Source organism: Leucopleurus acutus (assembly GCF_964270905.1).
Source record: "Leucopleurus acutus genome assembly, chromosome: 14".
NCBI classification, from domain to species: domain Eukaryota; kingdom Metazoa; phylum Chordata; class Mammalia; order Artiodactyla; family Delphinidae; genus Leucopleurus; species Leucopleurus acutus.
This window is the reverse complement of record NC_139156.1, coordinates 46,840,133-46,860,482: the sequence shown is the minus strand read 5'-3', so window position 1 is coordinate 46,860,482 and position 20,350 is coordinate 46,840,133. Positions and strand designations below refer to the sequence as shown.

The 20,350-nt window shown below is 43.6% G+C and overlaps 1 protein-coding gene across 1 annotated transcript in view; it reads right to left on the bottom strand.

Moving 5' to 3' along the window:
• Positions 1-20,136, bottom strand: part of ARHGAP22 (Rho GTPase activating protein 22) — a gene marked incomplete at both ends in the record, with an annotated part of 209,168 nt that extends 189,032 nt beyond the window's left edge. The window contains 2 exons of the mRNA XM_082854489.1: positions 8,931-9,095; positions 20,085-20,136. Of these exons, the coding sequence (XP_082710615.1) occupies positions 8,931-8,982 (52 nt within the window). The remainder of the gene's footprint in view (positions 1-8,930; positions 9,096-20,084) is intronic.
• Between the last annotated feature and the right edge of the window lie 214 nt (positions 20,137-20,350).

The following is a 20,350-nucleotide window of genomic DNA, read 5'->3' as shown; positions in this document are numbered from 1 at the left end:
GACCTACGGCTAAGGTATGCCTGGGGGGACAGTGGGAGGCAAGCAGGGAGTCTTCACTCAAGGTAACTTTGGCTGGCACACAAAGTCCAGAATGCCGGGAGGCAAGTCAGGAGGGGTAGGATAAGGGGTGCGGGGACAGAGCTGCTCACAGAGCAGAGACGTGAAGGCAAAAGGCCACGTGCAGGATGCAGTGTGGGTGGGCTGGGGTCTGAGGGGCTTCCTCAGGCTGGCTGGAGCTTTAGCTTAATTCTGAGAGTTCTTCCAGTGTGAAGGGCCAGAGCGAGTGGGTGGGACAGTCAGAGAAGATGCCCTCTATATACACTTGGCCACCATCCCTACCAGATCAGTCCCTGAGAAGCTGATCCCCCCAGAAGCTAACCAGATCTCTGGTTGAATACTGCTGAGTCCCCTGCAGATACAGACAGGCCCCAATGCAGTATCTATGGTGTCGGGTGCTGGGCAGGGGCAGATGCCACGGATCATTGCTTGTGTGAGGCTGGGCAGTGGGTGTCTCTCTTCACTCACAGAGCTGCTGCCCAGAGCACCCCACAGGGAATGCATGATGGATGGTTGGATGTATGGACGAATGGTGTTGGAGTTGCTGAGATGTGATAGTTAGAGAACAGAGAATGCTGAGGGTCAGTCAGGAATGGCACCAAGCAGTCCTCCCCACACCTGTCCTTCCTTCTGTGCCACCTCCCAACAATGGCACCTCCTCCCTCCCTCCTTTCCACATGAGCCAGACACCCAGCTCTGTGCATTCCCTATTCTTAGACTGTTCTGTCTCTACCACCACTATGTTGGTCCAACTTCTCATCAGCCCTTCCCTGAACTGTTGAAATGTCCCCCTGCCCTGGCCTCTTCCCCCTGCCCACTGGCTTCCCCTCCCAGAGCCATCCTGCTGGAATCTTAGAATGGCCTCACATCTTCCGTGAGCTTCCCATATCCAAAACCAGAGAATAAGAACCCGTGATGGCTTTCTAATACAACTTGGCAAGGCTGAAGGACACATCCCAGGCTTCCCTTTCTTGTATGTTTCCCACAGGCTACAGGGAGATTCTTGGGAGATTTGAGAGACTGAAGGGAAGCAGCAGCCATTTTGCAGCATGTGGGCATTATTGCTGATAAGCTGATTCATCTCATTGGCATGAAGCAGCAGCTAGACCTGCCACTGTCCCTCCTTCCCACAGAGCCTCTTCAGCTTCTCTGACTCCTGGGCCATGTACATGTGTCTTCAGCTCTGTGACAAAGGTCTGGAATTCTGCAGAAATACTTTGCAACACCAAAACCAACTGCGTGGACATCCTCAGTGCCTTCCCTGTCCGGCACTGCCAACCATTGTCCATCTCTTTTCTCCACCATCTCTTGAACCCACTGTCCCCTTTATATTCTTACTGACTCAGATCCTCAAGGAGGCTACCTGACCTCCATTCGTCTTCATTCAGTTATTCAACAGTCATTAAGCATATACTGCATGTCAGACATCATTCTAGGCACTGTGAAAACAGCTCTAACCTTAACTTTCACCCTTCCCTCCTTATTCTAAGTGGTGCTTGAATAATGACCAAAGGGGTAGTAGCAATAAAGCCTGCAGAATAGAGCCTGTATCTTAGTAGGAGAGGGGAGACAGATAGTAGATGAAATAGGTTAAGTAGGAGGCAGGACTTCTAGCTATGTCTGAGTGATGAGGTCAGCAAAACCTCTTCGCCAAATGCAACTATAAATCTGGACAAAACTGACAAAAACAACCATTTCCATACTCTGAAATTGACCAAAGGCACGCAACAATCACTTATGCTTGAAAAACTGCTATACTTTAGGTAAGAACAGTGAGAGTCTGGGGTGTTCTTGCCAAGGGGTGCTTCTATCCCACTTTCCCCAGCTCAGTCCTCACAGAGGTTCTGCCAGGGTGGGGCACATCATGGGGACCAGCAACTTTGCTGACGAAGTCAAAAGTGGCTTATTCAATTTTGAGCAGTGGGTGGTGCCTACACCCAGAGGCATTGTCAGTGGAATAGACAATCTTGGCAGCAAGTGAATGGGGAGAACTAATGCTGTGTCTGAGTTTTTAGTCATTGTTGGGGCAAACATGTGCCTGGCTTAGGGTGCATGCACGTGCAGTGGAGACCAGAGAGGGCTCAGGGTACCCATACACTCCTGCCAACCCTAAGACTGTGGCAAATGCAGAGGTAATGTGAAGAGTCCAGCAGAAAGTAAAAGCCAGGGCAAACTTGAAGAACTTGAAAACAATCTGAACTTTGACTGCGTTTCCCTACCTCACGCAGATCTACTGGCAGAGAATGGAAGTTCTACTAGTTAAAGGTTTGAATGCAACATCTGTCCAATCATTGGCTGATCACTGAATTACACAGAAACAGAGGTGACCCCTAGGAAGCCAGTTTAAAAATAAAAGGAAGAATAAACAACAAATATAACCAGAGATATTAGTGACTGCATATTGTAGAGGAGACAGATTTAACAGATTTATCCCAGGCAAGTTACCAAACAATTCAACAACAACATTGTTTAGGTGAGTAAATTAGAATTCAGAGTTCCTACAATACATTATCTAAAATACCCAGTTTTTAATTAAAAAGTTATAAGTGTACAAAGGAAAAGGAAAGTGTGACCCATACTTAGGAAAAAGGTCAATAGAAACTCTCTGAATATTCCCAAATTTTTGTATTTAGCAGACAAATACTTTTTAAAAACCCTATGTAAATACATTTAAAGAACTAAAGAACTAAAGAACATGTTTAAAGAATTAAAGGGATGCATGATAATAATGAATCAACACATAGGGAATCTCAATGAGATAGAAAATATAAAAAAACAAATGGAAATTCTTGAGTTGAAAGTCCAATAATTGAAATGAAAAATTCACTAAAGGGGCTCAACAGAAGATTTGAGATGGCAGAAGAAAGAATACATGAACTTTAGAACAGAGCTATAGAAATAACCCAATCTGAAGAATATAGAGAAACACAGAACAAAACAATTGAAGGAAAAAGAACAGACTCTCAGAGATCTTTGAAGCAACAATAAATATGCCAATATATGTGTAATGCAAGTCCTAGAAGGAGACAAAAGAGAGTAACAGAAAAATTATTTCAAAAAAAATAGTGGCTGAAAACTTCCCAAATTTGATGAAAAATATCATGTTTCACATGTAACCAACTTAAAAAATCCCAAGCAGTTTTAAAATACAAAGAGATTTATAGTTCAACACTTTAGAGTCCAACTCTTGAAAGATAAAGAGAAAATCCTGACAGTGGCAAGAGAAAAACTTGTCCCCCTCATCACATGGAGGGGGACATCAACACGATTAACAGCTGACTTCTCATCTGAAACAATGGAGGCTAGAAGTGGAAGGCCATATTCAAAGGGCTGAAAGAAAAATAAAAACCATTAACCAGGAATTTTGTATCCAAATAGCTGTCCTACGAAAATGAAGGCAAAATTAACACATTCCTAGATTAACAACAACTAACAGAATTCCTTGCTGGCAGACCTGCCTCATAAGAAACACTAAAGGAAGTTCGTCAGGCTGAAAGGAAATGACCCCAGGTGGCGACCAGCATCCACAGGAAGAGATGAAGCACACAGGAAATCATAAGTACATGGGTTAATATGAAAGACTCTATAAATATAGTTTTTCTCATTTCTTCTCTTAACATCTTTTAAAGACTTAACTGTGTATAAAGCAATAATTATAATAGTGTCCTTTGGGGTTTATAAGACATAGATGTAATACATATATGACAATAATAAAACGAAGGAGAAGAGAGGAAATGGAACTACCTTGGAGCAAAGTTTTTATGTTTCACTGGAATTAAATATTAATCTGAAGTAGATTAAGATAAAATGCATATTGTAATCCCTAGAGCAAGCACTAAGAAAATGACACAAAAATATAGTAAAAAAAAATCAATAAAAAATTAAAGTGGTATACTAGAAAACATCTAATACAAAGAAGATGGTAAAGGAGGAACAGAGGAATAAAAATAAAGGAGACATATAGAAAACAAGTTACAAAATGGAAAATGTAAACCCAACCATATCAATAATTTCATTAAATGTGAGTGGTCTAAATATCCCCATTCAAAGGGCAAAGACTGTCTTCATGAACTAGCAAGATCTAATTATATGCTATCTATAAGAGACACACTGTAGATTCAGTGATACAAACTGGTTGAAAGGAAAAGGTATGCCATGCAACAGGAACCATAAGACAGCTGGAACTGGCTATATTAATATAAGATAAAATAGACTTTAAGAAAAGAAACATTACAACAAAGAGGAACGTTTTACAATGATAAAAGGGTGAATACATCAGGACGCTATAACAACTATAAACATACACAGACTTAACCAAAGAGCCTCAAAATACATGAAGTAAAAAGTGACAGTAGACTGTTGAATAATAAGAGTTGGAGATTTCCCTACACCAATCTCAATAAATGACAGAACAACTAGACAGAATATCAGTAACAATATAGAAGGCTTAGACAACACTATTAACCAATTTGACCTAAGTGATATATATAGGACACTCCTTACAATGACAGCAGAACATACATTATTTTCACGTACATATGGAACATTCTTCAGAATATGCCCTAAAATAATAAACCAACTGGTGAGTGTATAAGCAAAATGCACATCCATACATTATTCAGCTAAAAAGGAACAACTACTGATACACACAAGAACACGAATGAACCTCAGAAACTTTATGCTAAATGAAAGAAGCCTGATGCAAAAGACCACATAGTATATGGTTCTACTTATATAAAATGTCCAGAAAAGGCAAATTTACAGAGACAGAAGGCACATCAGTGGTTTCTCAGGCTTGGGGGCAGGAGAGGGGATTAATTGCAGATAGTCAGGAGGGAATTTTTCCAGGTGATAGAAATGTCTAAAAACTGGATAATGGTGATGGTTGGATAACTCTATAAATTTACCAAAAATTATTTAATTGTACACTTAGAATGGGTGAATTTTATGCTGTGTAACCTACATCTCCATAAACTGTTAAAATATAGAAACATATGAGATAATAACAAATGCTATGAAGAAAAATAAAGCAGAGAAGGATAGGAATGTCAGGGCGGGGTTCAACTTGTGCAGTCATTGGTGTGGTTTGCCAACCCTAACCCTAACCCTCCCTTCCAGGCATGTGGTCGGACTGTACTTCCTGGACCTCGTGGGTAGTTGGGGCAATGTCCAGGCTGAGGATTTCACTGCTGACATGAGACCCTTCTGGAGCTCAAACTCTCCATTTGCTATCTGGCCTCGCCACCAGCAGCACTTGAAATAATGGTTGTTCCATTAGCCTGGGTCTTTGAGTCACTGTGATGGGCAGGTGACCCGTGACCCAGTTACTGTGTAACTTATCCCATTGTGCCACAGACAGGCAGTCAGTGAAAGCCTCAGGAGAAGGTGACATTTGGGCAAAAATCTGAAAGAGGTGAGTTTGTGAGTCATATGGATATCTGAGGGTTAGGGTGCTCTGGAGAGAGGGGAGAGCACATGCAAAGACCTGGCATGTCTGAGGAAGAGCAAGGAGGCTGGTGTTGCTGGTGCCAAGCAAGTGGGGTACGTAGGAGATGATGTGATGGGTAATGTTGGGCCGGGTGGAAGAGTGACATGGGAATCCACTGGGGTGTGTTGAGTGAATGACAGATCTAATCTGATTTAGGTTTAAGAAGAGCCTGTTCCAGTTGCAATATTGAGAATAGATTAAAAGGCCATGGGTAGAATCAGGAAGACCAGTGAGGGCGCCTTTGTAAGAATCCAGGTGAGAGCTGACTTCATACCCAGCTGCCATGACATTCTTCCTATAAACAGTTCTGATCAGTCCTATTCTTACAACTTTCAATAGCTCCCTATTGCCCATAAGAAAGAGTCCAAGTTTCTCAAAGTGACATCAACCTACCTTTCCTCTTGTATCACCCACCACTCCCCTTCCTATATCTTCAGTTCTCCTCTCTCTGAATCTCCTGTTCTCCCAGGACATACTCTTGCCTCCCTACCTGGGATCTCGTGGTCTCCTCACATCCCTGTATCACAGCAGGGAGGGGTGAGGGTATGCTCTGGAAGAAGGAAAAGTAAGCAAAGCCACAGAATTGGGAAGGCCTGGAGAAGGGGTGTGATGGAGGATGCCCATTCCAAGCTGCCCCCTGGCCTTGGTCCTGAAGGTCAGCTTGTGGGCCAGGGGACTGGGGACCTGTAGGAATGGCTTCAGAGCTACCTCCTTCGCTGTGGACTCTCTGGCCTGGTATGGGCAGGAGCCACCATCTTGCTTCCCACTGTGAATCTGACGTCCAGTGGCTATTCATGGAGGGTCAGCTAACAGGGAGAAGTCACCACCTTGGCAGAGAACCAGGCAGCTCAGTGAGCAGAAGTTTGGGAAGCTGGGAGCAAAGAGACTGCACCTGGTCAGACCAGGCAAGACAGTGGCACAGGAAAAGCTCACAAGAGGTGGAGCTAAAGGTGGTGCCCATGGTTGGGTAAGAGTTTTAGCACAGCGCCCCCCAGTGAGAGGCCAAGACCTGTAGAGGTTGGCCTCTGACTTCCTGCTACATGGCAGGTCCTCAACTTGGCAAAATTATAGGCAAAGTGGTTAAGTGAAGTACAGAAGCTCAATTTAACTCCAAAGAATCTTCTGTTTGCCCCAATTCCCTGAAAGTCTCAGTCAAAAGCAAGCTCGAGTTCCCCAATAATCTCCTCTAGAATATATGGGGAGAGAGAGAGAGAGAAGGGAAGGTCAGAGAAAGAGAGAAAGACAGACAGATAGACAAAAACAGAGAGAGGGAGAAGAGACAGGGCTGAATTAGAGAGACCAGAGACGGGGCAGGACACTCCCCTGTGTTGGCTGACTCTCCCGTCCTTTCTGAAGCTTCCGTAGAACGGCACGGCTCCTCCTGTCTTACAAAGCTGCCGAGCTGTTTGTGGTCAGATAATAATTTAAAAATTAATTCAGTCTAAAGGAATAAAGTTCCAACACATGCTATAATGTGGACGAACCTCAGAAACATGACTCCAAGTCAAAGAGGCCAGACACTAAAGGACACACGCTGTATGATTCGATTTATAAGAACTATCCAGTATAGGTAAAGCCCATAGAGAGAGAAAGCAGGTTAGTGGCTGCCAGGGCTGGGGGAGGTGGGAAGCAACTGCGTCATGGGGGTGGGGTTTTTTGGGGGGTGATAAAAACGTTCTGGGGGCTTCCCTGGTGGCACAGTGGTTGAGAGCCCGCCTGCCGATGCAGGGGACATGGGTTCATGCCCCGGTCTGGGAGGATCCCACGTGCCGCGGAGCGGCTGGGCCCGTGAGCCACGGCCGCTGGGCCTGCGCGTCCGGAGCCTGTGCTCGGCAACGGGAGAGGCCACAACAGTGAGAGGCCCACGTACCGCAAAAAAAAAAAAAATAAATAAAACGTTTTGGAACTAAAGAGAGATGGTGGCTGTGGGACACCTTGAAATTGCCACTGAATTAATTATTCACTTTAATATGGTTAATTTTATGTGAATTTCACCGCAACAAAAATTTAATTCAATCAAATTCTTTAAATTCAGGTATCTCATGCAATAGCTCATTTGTCGTTTTCTCAAACGATTAGCATCTGTACTCTGAAGCCGGGGACATCTGCTACACCATGGAAATCTGGTGGCTGGAACCTTCCACAAAAGTGTGACGGTGACTTTTCCTTTCAACTCAGATGATGCCATAAACCCAGATGAGAGAAAAATACTGGGTATTTTACAGACCACTCCCCCACCCCAATGCATTAGGACTAAACAGAGGTAAAGGCTAATCTCAGCTGCTCTCCACCCCCTATTGTAGAAAGGAGGCTCCAGAGAGGTTAAACGTGCAAGAAGGGTCCCACAACACGTGTCCAGCCCAGAGTGGAATTCTGGCGACCTGGCTCTGTGGACCCAGAGCTTGACTCAGCATCCCTGTGGATACCTGTGCAGACCATAGCAAAGGCTGCTGTGTGGTCTGGGGGCTCTGGGCTGTGTCTGATGGCTCTTGGGCCTGGCTACACACTAGGTTCACCTGGGAACTGCTGACATCCACCCCACACCAATTAAGCCTGATCTCCAGTATTCCAAAATGCCTGGGGAGGAAATTCTCTGGCGATCCAGCAGTTAGGACTCCACGCTTCCACTGCAGGGGGCACGGGTATGATCCCCGGTCGGGGAACTAAGATCCCTCATGCCACGTGGCATGGCCAAAAATAAAAACATGCCTGGGGATTTTTAAAAGCTCCTGCATGATTCTAACATAAAGCCAGGTTGAGTACCACTGACTGTGTTTCTCCTACTAGTATCTGGGATTTCAGTCATCACCTGAAGTCATCCAGGTCCAGAGAACGTGAGATGTCACTGCACACACACTCAGCCAGCACCTGTCTGACTCACCGAGCTAGTCAGCACTTGTATGACCACACAGTGGTTTGTCCCACTTTGTCTAAGTTACCTCCTGGACACTTTACTGAGGACTACTGAACCATCCTCATTGTTTCTGAATTAACTGCTTAGCTGGATTGTTTCCAAGCAAGATACAGCCTCAGAATGCACAGCCTTCCCTGTGATGGCCTTTTGCACCCATGGTCTGTGGGCACAGTGATTCTTACAGACTCTGAATGTCATCAGAGCCCTGAGCCACTGGAGCCAGGGTCCCTGACAATCGTGGTCACGATGAAGGCTCTGTTTTTCAGGCAGACATGAACCAGCTCCCGAGTTCAGGGGTGAGGGCTGAGCCATCAGTCAGTGCCTGGGCCCTGACCACAGACGCCCCTAGGTGCTCTCAGATTACAAGACCAAGACAGCTTCTTTGGGTGGCCACAAATGAGCCCATCCCTCAAGAAAGAAGCCAAGAACCAAGGTAATCATACACCACATAGAATAAAATAAACTTCTTACCGAAATACCTGGCTGCAAACGTTCTTCTTTTGCTGGAAGCTGTCGGCAACATAACGAAGCTGGCAGTCTATGTGCAAATTTCTTGTATATCCTTTTTATAAAGAGCCAACCACATCCTCAAGCAGACACGCTAATTCTTGTTTTCCAGTAACAGGAGATCAGCATCTATAGAAGAGAAATATATTTAGAATGCCCTTTATCTGGTGTTTTCTTGGGTTTCCAACAAGAAGCCTCACTGTGAGGAATTAGTCCCTTTAATGCAAGTGTACCAGGGATCTTGGGATGGCCTTGGGCAAGTCAGACCTCTGGGTATCAGTTCCTCAAATCTGTAAAATGGGAACAAGAATGAACCACCCCTCAGAGTGAACGATGGGTCAACGAGATGGCGGGTATAAAACAGCAAAGCCCTCCACACGTCAGATGCTATGTTTGATCTTTTCAATCAGATGGCCTGGATTTAAAAGGAGCTGTGTTTTCCAGAGAGCTTCAAAACAGCTACAAACAATAACCTGCAAACGTGCAATGTGACTTCCAGGACTCTCACCTGATGTGCACGGCAGTCCTGTTAGTGGAGAGACGGAGGATGCGGACCCCACCCCTAGATGGAGAAACAAAGCCCCAGCAGCACCCGTGGCAGACCCTCACCGTGGTACACTGCTGCTAACAGCATGGCTTCTCATTCTATTTCTGGAAATTTAGCATCATTATTTCATAATTTACAGTTGTGGAAAGTGGAAAAGAAAAATCCTGATTAGGAAACAGCCAAGTGACATTTATGAAGCCCTCAACATCATTGACATCGTGGTCTTGGCAATCTAAGGGACAGGCAGCTCCCGGGGGGGGGGGGGTTCAGTGTTATCGTGTTTAAATACACATGGAGTTTATACAGTCTGAGAAGCAACTCTTGGTGGGGACACCCAACAGAATGTTCTCCCAACTACCCTTCTTATTTCCTTTGCTTCCCTGCCTCTGCTGTGTTGAGCTTGTTTCGTGTTTGTGATTATAGAACCAATCACTGTTACGCAGATAAAACAAGCATAGCCAGCACTCATTGTTGGCGTGTCCCCTCCACCCTGGGGCTGTGGGCTGCTGGACAGCACTCCGCAGGCTGCACTGGGGCAGTGGCACCTTGCTCCATGCCTTGGTGACCAGGCACAGCTCCTGCTGCTGGTGTTCTGAGGGGAGCGTTAGGACAATCCAGTGGAGGGGCCAAGCTGCGCACTGGGGAGTGGCCTGGGGCAGCTGGGAGCAGAAGCTGGTGGGTGAGAGCAAAACTGCTTGAAGAGAACAACAAAGCCCCAACCAGAGATGCCGGTGTGCCCTTGGGCCCAAGTGAACGGTGGTTTGGCTTGCAAAGGGGAGCCGGGGCAAAAAGCAGAGTGAGAAGAGTGATGGAGCCCGAAGTACAGAGGCAGCAACAGAGCAGAGCCAAGGAACTAGAGGAGCGCCAAGCCTGAGACCCTTGGAACTGGGACAGACCTAAGAGGCCCTTGGGGACAGAGTGACATCTCTCTGTATACTCTAAGCATCCAGGGGTGGGAGGGTGATGGACGGGGTGGGGAGTGAGAGGAAGAAGCCCATCCCATGACCCCATGACCTAGTGTAGTAAGGGCTTTAGAGTTTAAAAATCTGGGTCCGTGTCCAGGTCCAGGTTTTTTTTTTTTCCCCTAGCAGTGTGAATCTGGATGTGTAGCTGAAATAGGGTTACCAGATTTAGCAATTAAAAATACAGAATGCCCAGTTATATTTTTAGTATAAGTGTGTTACAAATATTTCATGGGACATAATATCTACTATAAAGGTATTCCTGGTTGATATTCATTGTTGATAACTGATCTGAAATTCTGATTTAACTGGGTGTCCTATATTTTAGCTGGTTACTCAGCCTTCTGAGTATCCATTTTAGCTTTGGTTAAAAGAGGATGATCAGGTAAGAATCTTTCAGTTTCTGGAAAAAAAAGACAATCAAAATTGGCTTAAAAGATAAGGGGGTATATTTTGGCTTCTTTAGTGAGAAAGTTCTTGTGATATGGACTTCAGGTATGGTTAGATCCAGCAGCTTGACAATGTCAACCAAATCAGGTTTTTTGGTTTTTTTTTTTTCTTCCAGTTCTCTTGTTCGCTTCCTGAGGTGTCTGCTTCATCTTCATCAAGGTTGCCTTATTATTAAAAAAAATGCTGGAGGTGGAGATCAAGGTGGTGGAATAGAAGGACCTGGAACTCACCTCCTCCCACAGATACATCAAAACTACATCTACATGTGGGACAATTTTCACAGAATACCCACTGAACACTGGCAGAAGATCTCATATAACCAAAGCTGCAAGAAAGATCACCACATAATCGGGTAGGAAGAAAGAAGAAAAAGGAATTGGGATAGGACCTGTGCCCCTGGAAGGGAGCTGTGGAAGAGGAAATGTTCCCTCACCCTGGGAATGCCCTTCACTGGCTGGGAGATCAGCCAGGACAGATAGGGAGCTGTAGAGGCTCAGAGAAGAATGCAGCAGCCAGTTTGTGGCAGGCAGGGCAGAGAGAGACCAGCACAGATGGTCCTGGCCACCTTGCTGCACGTCCTCCCAGCCCAAGTCGTGCACCTGCTGGTGTGCACAGTGGCTGGATGTGGAAACTCGAGCTTCAGTGGACAGACCAGGGGAGAGGATGTGATGTGGCTGCATGGAGACAGCCCAAAGGGCCTGGGGTGTGGCCAGGCTGCAACTGGGGGTGTGTGCAGGACAGAGCCCAGGTCCACCTACGAGCCCCATTGTCAATGCATGTGAAAGGTGAGTGGTTGGCCCCACCACAGCAGCCTCAGCATGCTCAGAGCAGGCGGCTCCACCACCAGGAGATCTGAAAGCACGCAAGCTCTGGCAGGCTGCCCACACGTGGAGGTGGGGCTGAGTTCGGAGCCAATTCCCCATGAGTGCACAACTTGGAAAGCGGGGTTGAAATCTGAGCTGATTCCCTGCAGCTGCAAGATTTAGGTGGAGACGTGTGAGTGCAGCACCTGCAGGACATCCCAGAGGATTACTGGCGCTCCCCTGGCTAGGATGGGTCTGACATCAGCAGTGGTGGGTTTTCTGGGTACACACACTGAGAAGCTGATTCCCAGCACTCCCATGGAGGGTCTGGGTGAATGACTACAGTGGGTGCTGGTGGATCTGTGCCAACAGCTTTGTCAGCACAGCGCCTGAGGGACATCCGGGCTGATTGCCTGTGTTCTCATGGCTGAAGTGAGGCTGAGGGAAGTGCCAACAACAATGTACTTTGTGAGCACACACAGTGGGTGACAGGTGACAACACAGAGCATATGTCCTGGTGGACATCTCCTGTGGAGGAATACTCAGTGGCTCCACCCCCAGCAGGAGCGCTCCAGTCCCACCTACCTCCCACTGAAGCTTAGAACCAGATCTGGGGGCTTCTCCTCCAACAACTGGGGAGCAGACCCTGCCCCAACAGGGCTGTGACAACCATAGAGCAAAGAGGAGGCCCTGCTCAACATCCAGTTCAGGCTCTGGTCACCACAACACCAATCACATCCCCTATCAAGGGGATAATGGCCAGCACACCCTAAGGAAAGACAGGGCAGGCGTCCATACCAAAAAGCCCTCACACCAAAAACATTAGACTCACGAAGGCTACACAGGGACACTCCCACATGAAAACAGCCCTTCAAGACTACAGTAGATAACTGTTTCTCCTAAACTCAGAGTCAGAGAAATATAAGTAAAATGAAGAAGCAGAGGAACCGCTCCCAATTAAAAGAATAAGAGACTTATCCTGAAAAAAACAAACAATGAAACAGACCTCTCCAGTCTGCTAGACCCTGAGTTCAAAAAGGAGGTAATAAAAATATTGAAGGGATTAAGAAAGGCTATCAATAGAAACGCAGATCACTGTAACAAGGAACTAGGAGCTATAAAGAGGAGCCAGTCAAAATTAGAAAACTCAGTTGCCAAGATGAAAACCAAGCTAAAGGCAAAAAATAGTAAACTAAATAATGCAGAAGAATGAATGAGTGCTCTGGAAGATAGAATAATGGAATCACCCAATCAGAACAGCAGACAGAAAGACAAATTTTAAAAAATGAAAGCAATATATGAAACCTATGGGATAATATAAAGCATGCCAATCTATGCACAATAGGGATCCAGAGGAGAAGAAAGAGAAAAGGGGATCAAAAGCGTATTTGAAGTAATTATAGCTGAAAAATTCCCAAACCTAAATAAGGAAACAGATATCCAGGTACAGGAAGCACAGAGGGTTCCAAACAAGATGACCCCAAACAGACCTATACCAAGACATATTATAATTAAAATGGCAAAATTTAAAGATAAAGAGAGGATTCTAAAGGCAGCAAGAGAAAAACAAAGAGTTAGTTACAAGGGAACCCTGATAAGGCTATAAGCTGATTGCTCTACAGAAACATTGCAAGCCAGAAGGGAGTGACAAGATACATTCAAAGTCCTGAAAGGGAAAAACCTGCCATGTAGGATACTCTACCCAGCAAGATAATCATTTAGAATAGAAGAAGAAATTATTTTTCAGACAAGTAAAAACTAAAAGAATACAGCAATACTAAACCTGTTCTAAAAGAAATATTGAAAGGTCTTCTTTAAATAGAAAAGAAACAAGAATCTATAGGAAACAGAAAATCACAATAGGAAAAACAAATATATAAAAGGATTGTAGATCACTTAAGTAAACAAGTACATAGATTTTAAAAAATCAAAAAATTTTGTGAAAGCAATTATAACTATAATGAACAGCAAAAGGATAACATTAAGATGTAAAACAGGACTTCAAAGTCATAAAATGTGGGGGAGGGGAGTAAGATAGTGTAGGGTTTTTGTAGAAAGTGTTTGAGCTTATATAAACATCAGTGTAAACCAAGTAGCAATAGTAATGGCTTAACATACTTGAAAACCAGGGTAACCACAACTCAGAAACATATAATTGATTCACAAAAACCAAAAAGAAGAGAAAAGCATAATACAAAAGAAAACCATCAAACCACAAAAGGAAAAACAAAAAGATAAAGAAACAAAGAAGAAATACAAAGAAACAAAGGAATCAATTGGAAAACAAGGTTCAAAATGGCAATAAATACATACTTATCAATAATTACCTTAAATGTTGATGGACTAAATGCTCCAATCAAAAGACACAGAGTAGCAGACTGGATAATAAAACAAGAGCCTACAATATGCTGCCTACAAGAGACCTACCTTAGGGCAAAGGACACACATACATTGAAAGTGAGGGGAGGGAAAAGGATATTTCATGCAAATGGAAATGACAAGAAAGCAGGGGTAGTAATACTCATACCAGACAAAACAGACTTTAAAACAAAGGCCATAAAGAAACACAAAGAAGGACACTATATAATGATAAAAGGATCAATACAAGAACAGGATATTATACTCATTAACATATATGCACCCAATAGGAGTACCCAAGTACATAAAACAAATACTAACAGAAATAAATGGAGAAACTGATAGGAATACAATAATAGTAGGAGACTTTAACACCCCACTGACATCAATGGACAGATCTTCTGGACAGAAAATCAATAAGGCAACAGAGATCCTAAATGACACAATAGAATAGTTAGACTTAATTGATATTTTCAGGATATTACATCCAAAATAAGCAGAATACACTTTCTTTTCAAGTGCACATGGAACATTCTCTAGGATGGACCACATACTAGGACACAAAACAAGCCTTAACAAATTTAAGAGGATAGAAATTAGTTCAAGCATCTTTTCTGACCATAATGGCATGAAACTAGAAATGAACCACATAAAGAGAAAGGAGAAAAAAAACAATTACATGGAGACAAAACAACATGCCACTAAAAAACCAATGGTAACTGATGAAATCAGAGGAAATTAAAAAATACCTTGAGAATAATGACAATGCAAACTCAACCATACGAAATCTATGGGATGCAGCAAAAACAGTACTAAGAGGAAAGTTTATAGTTATACAGGCCTGCCTCAAAAAATAAGAAAAATCTCAAATAAACAACCTAACATATCACCTAAAAGAATTAGAAAAAAAGAACAAACAAAACCTGAAGTCAGCAGAAGAAGGAAATAATAGAGGTCAGAGAGGAAATAAATAAAACAGAGATTAAAAAAATAGAAAAAAAATCAATAAAACCAAGAACTATTTTTTTGAAAGGATAAACAAATTAGACAGACCTCTGGGCAAGCTCACCAAGAAGAGAAGAGAGAGGACCCAAACAAAAAAATAAGAAATTAAAGAGGAGAAATAGCAACCAATACTGCAGGAAAAAAAGAGAGAATATTATGAACAATAATATGCCAACAAATTGGACAACCTAGAAGAAGTGTACAAGTTTCTAGAAACATACAGCCCACCAAAACTGAATCAAGAAGAAATAGATGATTTGAACAGACTGATCACTAGAGTGAAATAGAATCTGTAACAAAAAAAACTCCCTGCAAATAAAAGTCCAGAACTGGATGGCTTCACTGGGGAATTCCACCAAACATACAAAGAGGAACTTATACTGATCCTTCTCAAACTATTCCAAAAGACAGAAGAGGAGGGAACAGTCCCAAAGTCATTTCATGAAGCCACCATCACCCTGATACCAAAACCAGAAAAAGATGCTACAAAAACAGAAAACCACAGGCCAATATCTTTGATGAATCTAGATGCAAGAAATTCTCAACAAAATATTAGTAAACCACATCTAAAAACTCATAAAAAGGGTCATACATCATGATCAAGTTGGATTAAACCTAGGGTCACAAGGATGATTCAACATATGCAAATCAATCAGTGTGATACATCACATCAACAAAAGAAAAGACAAAAACCACATGATCATCTCAATAGATGCAGAAAAAGCATTTGATAAAATTCAACATCCATTAATGATAAAAATACTCTCACCAAAGAGGGTCTAGAGGGAACATATCTCAACCTAATAAAAGCTATTTATGACAAACCCACAGCCAACATAATACTCAACAGTGAAAAGCTGAAAGCCTTCCTGCTAAAATCTGGAACAAGACAAGGATGCCCACTCTCACCACTTCTATTTAACATAGTATTGGAGGTCCTATCCACAGCAATCAAACAAGAAAAAGAAACAAAAGGTATCCAAATTGGAAGAGAAGAGGTAAAATTGTCATTATATGCAGATGACATGATATGATATATAGAAAACCCTAAAGACTCCCCACAAAAACAACTAGAATTGATAAATAAATTTAGCAAAGTAGCAGGATACAAGATTAACAAACAGAAATATGTTGCATTTCTTTACACTAACAATGAAATACAGAAAGAGAGAGTAAAAAAAAAATCCCTTTTAAAATTGCAAAAAAAATACTTAGGAATAAACCTGACCAAGGAGATGAAACTTATATGCTGAGAACTATAAAACATTGATAAAGGAAACTGAAGATGATTCAAAGAAATGGAAAGATATTCCATTCTCTTGGATTGGAAGAATTAATATTGTTAAAATGGTCATACTACTCAAAGCAATCTACAGATTTAATGCAAGCCCTATCAAATTATCTGTGACATTTTTCACAATACTAGAACAAATAATCCTAAAATTAATATGGAACCACAAAATACCCAGAGTTGCCAAAGCAATTCTGAGGAAAAAGAACAGAGGTTGGAATCATAACCATCCCAGACTTCAGACAATATTACAAAGCTACAGTAATCAAAACAGCATAGTATTGGCACAAAAACAGACACATGGATTAACAGAATAGAGAGCCCAGAAATAATCCCACACACCTACAGTCAATTAATCTTCAAAAAAGGAGGCAAGAATATACAATGGAGATTAGAGAGTCTCTTCAATAAGTGATGCTGGGAAAACTGGACTGCTACATGCAAAAGAATGAAATTAGAACATTCTTTAATACCATAAACAAAAATAAATGCAAAATGGATTAAAGACCTAAATGTAAGTGCGGATACTATAAAACTCCTAGAGGAAAACATAGATAGAACAATCTTCGACATAAATTGATGCAATATTTTTTTGGATCCATCTCCTAGAGTAATGGAAATAAAAGTAAAAATAAACAATTGGGACCTAAGTAAACTTAAAAGCTTTTGCACAGCAAAGGAAAAAATAAACAAAACAAAAAGACAACCTACGGACTGGGGGAAAATATTTGTGAATGATGTGATTGACAAAGGATTAATTTCCAAAATATACAAACAGCTATTATGGCTCAATATCAAAAAAACAAACAACCCAATCAAAATATGGGCAGAGGACCTAAATAGACATTTCACCAAAGAAGACATACAGATGGCCAAGAGGCACGTGAAAAGGTACTCAACGTCGCTGATTATTAGAGAAATGCAAATCAGAACCACAGTGAGGTATCACCTTACACTGGTCAGAATTATCAAAAAGTCTATAAATAATAAATGCTGGAGAGGGTATGGAGAAAAGGGAACCCTCCTACACTGTTGTTGGGAATGTAAACAGTCACTATGGAGAACAGTATGGAGGTTCCTTAAAAAACTAAAAATAGAGTAGCATATGATCCAGCAATCCCACTCCTGGGCATGTATCTGGAGAAAACCATGGTTCGAAAGGGTATATACACCCCAATGGTCACTGTAGCATGCTTTACAATAGCCTAGACATGAGAGCAACGTAAATGTCCATCGACAGATCAATGGATAAAGAAGAGGTGGCGCATATATATATGTATGTGTGTGTGTGTGTGTGTGTGTGTGTATACATTATATGTGCATCTGTGTATATATGATGGACTATTACTCAGTCATAAAAAGAATGAAATAACGCCATTTGTAGCAACATGCATGGACCTAGAGATCATCATACTAAGTGAAGTCTGACAGAGAAAGACAAATATATGATCTCACTTATAGGTGGAATCTAAGAAAAATGATACAAATGAACTTACATACAAAACAGAAACAGACTCACAGACATAGAAAGCAAACTTATGGTTACCAAAGGGGAAAGGGTGAGGGGAGGGATAGATTAGGAATTTGGGATTAACAGATTCACACTACTATATATAAAATAGATAAACAACAAGGTCCTACTGTATAACACAGGGAACTATATTCAATATCTTGTATTAACCTATAATGGAAAAGAATCTGAAAAAGAAGATATATATATTAACACAACATTGTAAATCAACTATACTTCAATTTAAAAAAAAAGGTGTCAAGGTAATTCAGTGGGGAAAGGATAGTCTTTTCCATAAATGACGTTGTAACAGAGACACAAGGAAAAGAATGAACACCATGCACAAAGGCTAACATGAAATGAAGCCTAGACCTAGACATAAGCGCTAAAATTATTATGCTTCTAAAACAGTGCTACCCAATAGAAGTATAATCTGAACCACAAATCTGAGCCATAGATATAATTTAAAACTTTTTAGTAGCCACATTAAAAAACATAAAAAGTAATGGGTGAAAATAATTTGGATATCTTATTTAAGCTAAAACATTCAAAATACTATAATTTCATCATGTAAGCAACAAAAAGATTATTGATGAGGAAAAAAAAATGCTGAACACCAACTTCAGGAGCTAATATTTCCTCCTGCATGTCTAGAGGTAAGAAAAAACATATCTCCCAGTGTCTCTCTCAGAAGCGCTGGGAAGGTTTCCCTCTCTATTTCTCCAAACAGCTCTTCCCTCACGGCCTTGACTGAGCAAACAATCTATCCCTGAAACAATCCTGATGGTTGGGGAATAAGATGCGTTGATTGCCTAAAGCAACCTGGTCTCATCCCAGGAGCTGGGTGGAGTTGGCTTCCACAAAGCACCTGTGCTGGTACGGGATCCATGTGGATGCTAAAAATAGATGTCAGGGTACTGTGATCAAGGGGAGGGGAAGGGCTCAAAAAATACAATGCCCACTGCAGGTTGCTCTAAGATAAATGACACTGACCCCCCAGGCGTGTGTGTGTGTGTGTGTGTGTGTGTGTGTGTATGTGTGTGTGTGTGTGTGTGTGTGTGTGTGTGTGTGTGAGTAACAATGTTAGTTCTTCCCCTTGGACGTGTTGATTGCCCTTCCTTTCCTCCCCAACCCCTACCCTTCTCCTGGCTACCCAATCTCAGCTCTGCCACCACACAACAGAGGCCTCCCCGGAAGACAGTGAGCGGGGCCTCTGTCCTGTCTGTGCCACAGGCCCTGGGCAAGCCCCTGCCCCTCACTGCCCACCTGCACCATGGGGGGAGTATGTATGTGTATGAGTGTGAGTGTGGGACGCTTGATTATACCGGCAGGGCTCTGGGTGGAGGAGTGCCTTCACTGACCTCAGCCTGCAGCAGGATGACAAGGCCCTGGGGCGTGGGCATCTGCTTTGGGGAAAACATGGGTGGAAGGGCAGGTACCTGGGTTCTGCTCTCCAGCTAGGGGAGAGCGACCTCAGGGCAGAGCGGCGGGGAGAACTGCTCTCCAATCACCTACCCCAGCCCTTGCCTGCCCCTCACCTGCCTTTCTCAGCAGCTGTGCTCCAGTGCAGGCCACAGCCCAGCTTAGCTCAGCACAGTAGGGGCGCAGCTTCCAGGCCTGCCGTGAAGGGCAGTCTTGGAGAGCAAGCTGGAGGATGACTCAGCCAGGAGCAGCTCTGGTTGGTACCGGCCACACAGCAAACGGGCTCACCGTGGGGGTGGGTGCTGGGAACACTAGGTCTTCCTGAACTCAGGCCAGTGTGCCCTGTACCTGGGCATCACCCCACCCACAGGCATTATTACTAATGACAGCTAGCACTGAGTAGGCACTGACTGTAGACCAAGCACATTAACCTGACAGCACCCAGAGGTGAATATTTCAGTGGAATTGCGAGTCATCCCAAGTCACACAGTTTAACATGGTGAAGATGGGGGTGTGATTCAAACCCAGATGGCTCTGGCAGTCACTGCCACCGCATTCTCCAAACTTAGAGGGACCCTGTTGTCCTGGACTGGCCTAGGTGTTCACCCTATGCTTCCTCATAATCTCCCACAGGGCCCCCCTGCCAGCGTGTGTGAGCACGGGGTAAAGAGCACCCCATCACCGTGTGGGCATCTGGGCCCGGCAGGCAGGGGGAGGCCCAGCCTTCTAGGAAAGCTGCCTGCGTGTTGCCCGGCCAGGGGTCTGCTCACCTGGTACAGGGGAGCCGGACACCTCCATTTCCGCTGCCCAGAGCCTGCCGGGGGTTCCCTCTTCAAGACACTGCCTGGAGGAAGCGACCGGGCTCCCTTCCCCCTCTTCTTACCCCGGAGGCCCTGCCATGGCCTTGGCCCTGCCCCCGGCCCCCATGTGACCAGCGGGAAAGGGAGGAAGGCAGGACAAGGAGGAAGCTGCCCAGGCCGAGCATCATCAGTCAGATCCAGGCTCCCTGGCTCCTCGGGGCCTCTGGGGATGGTGC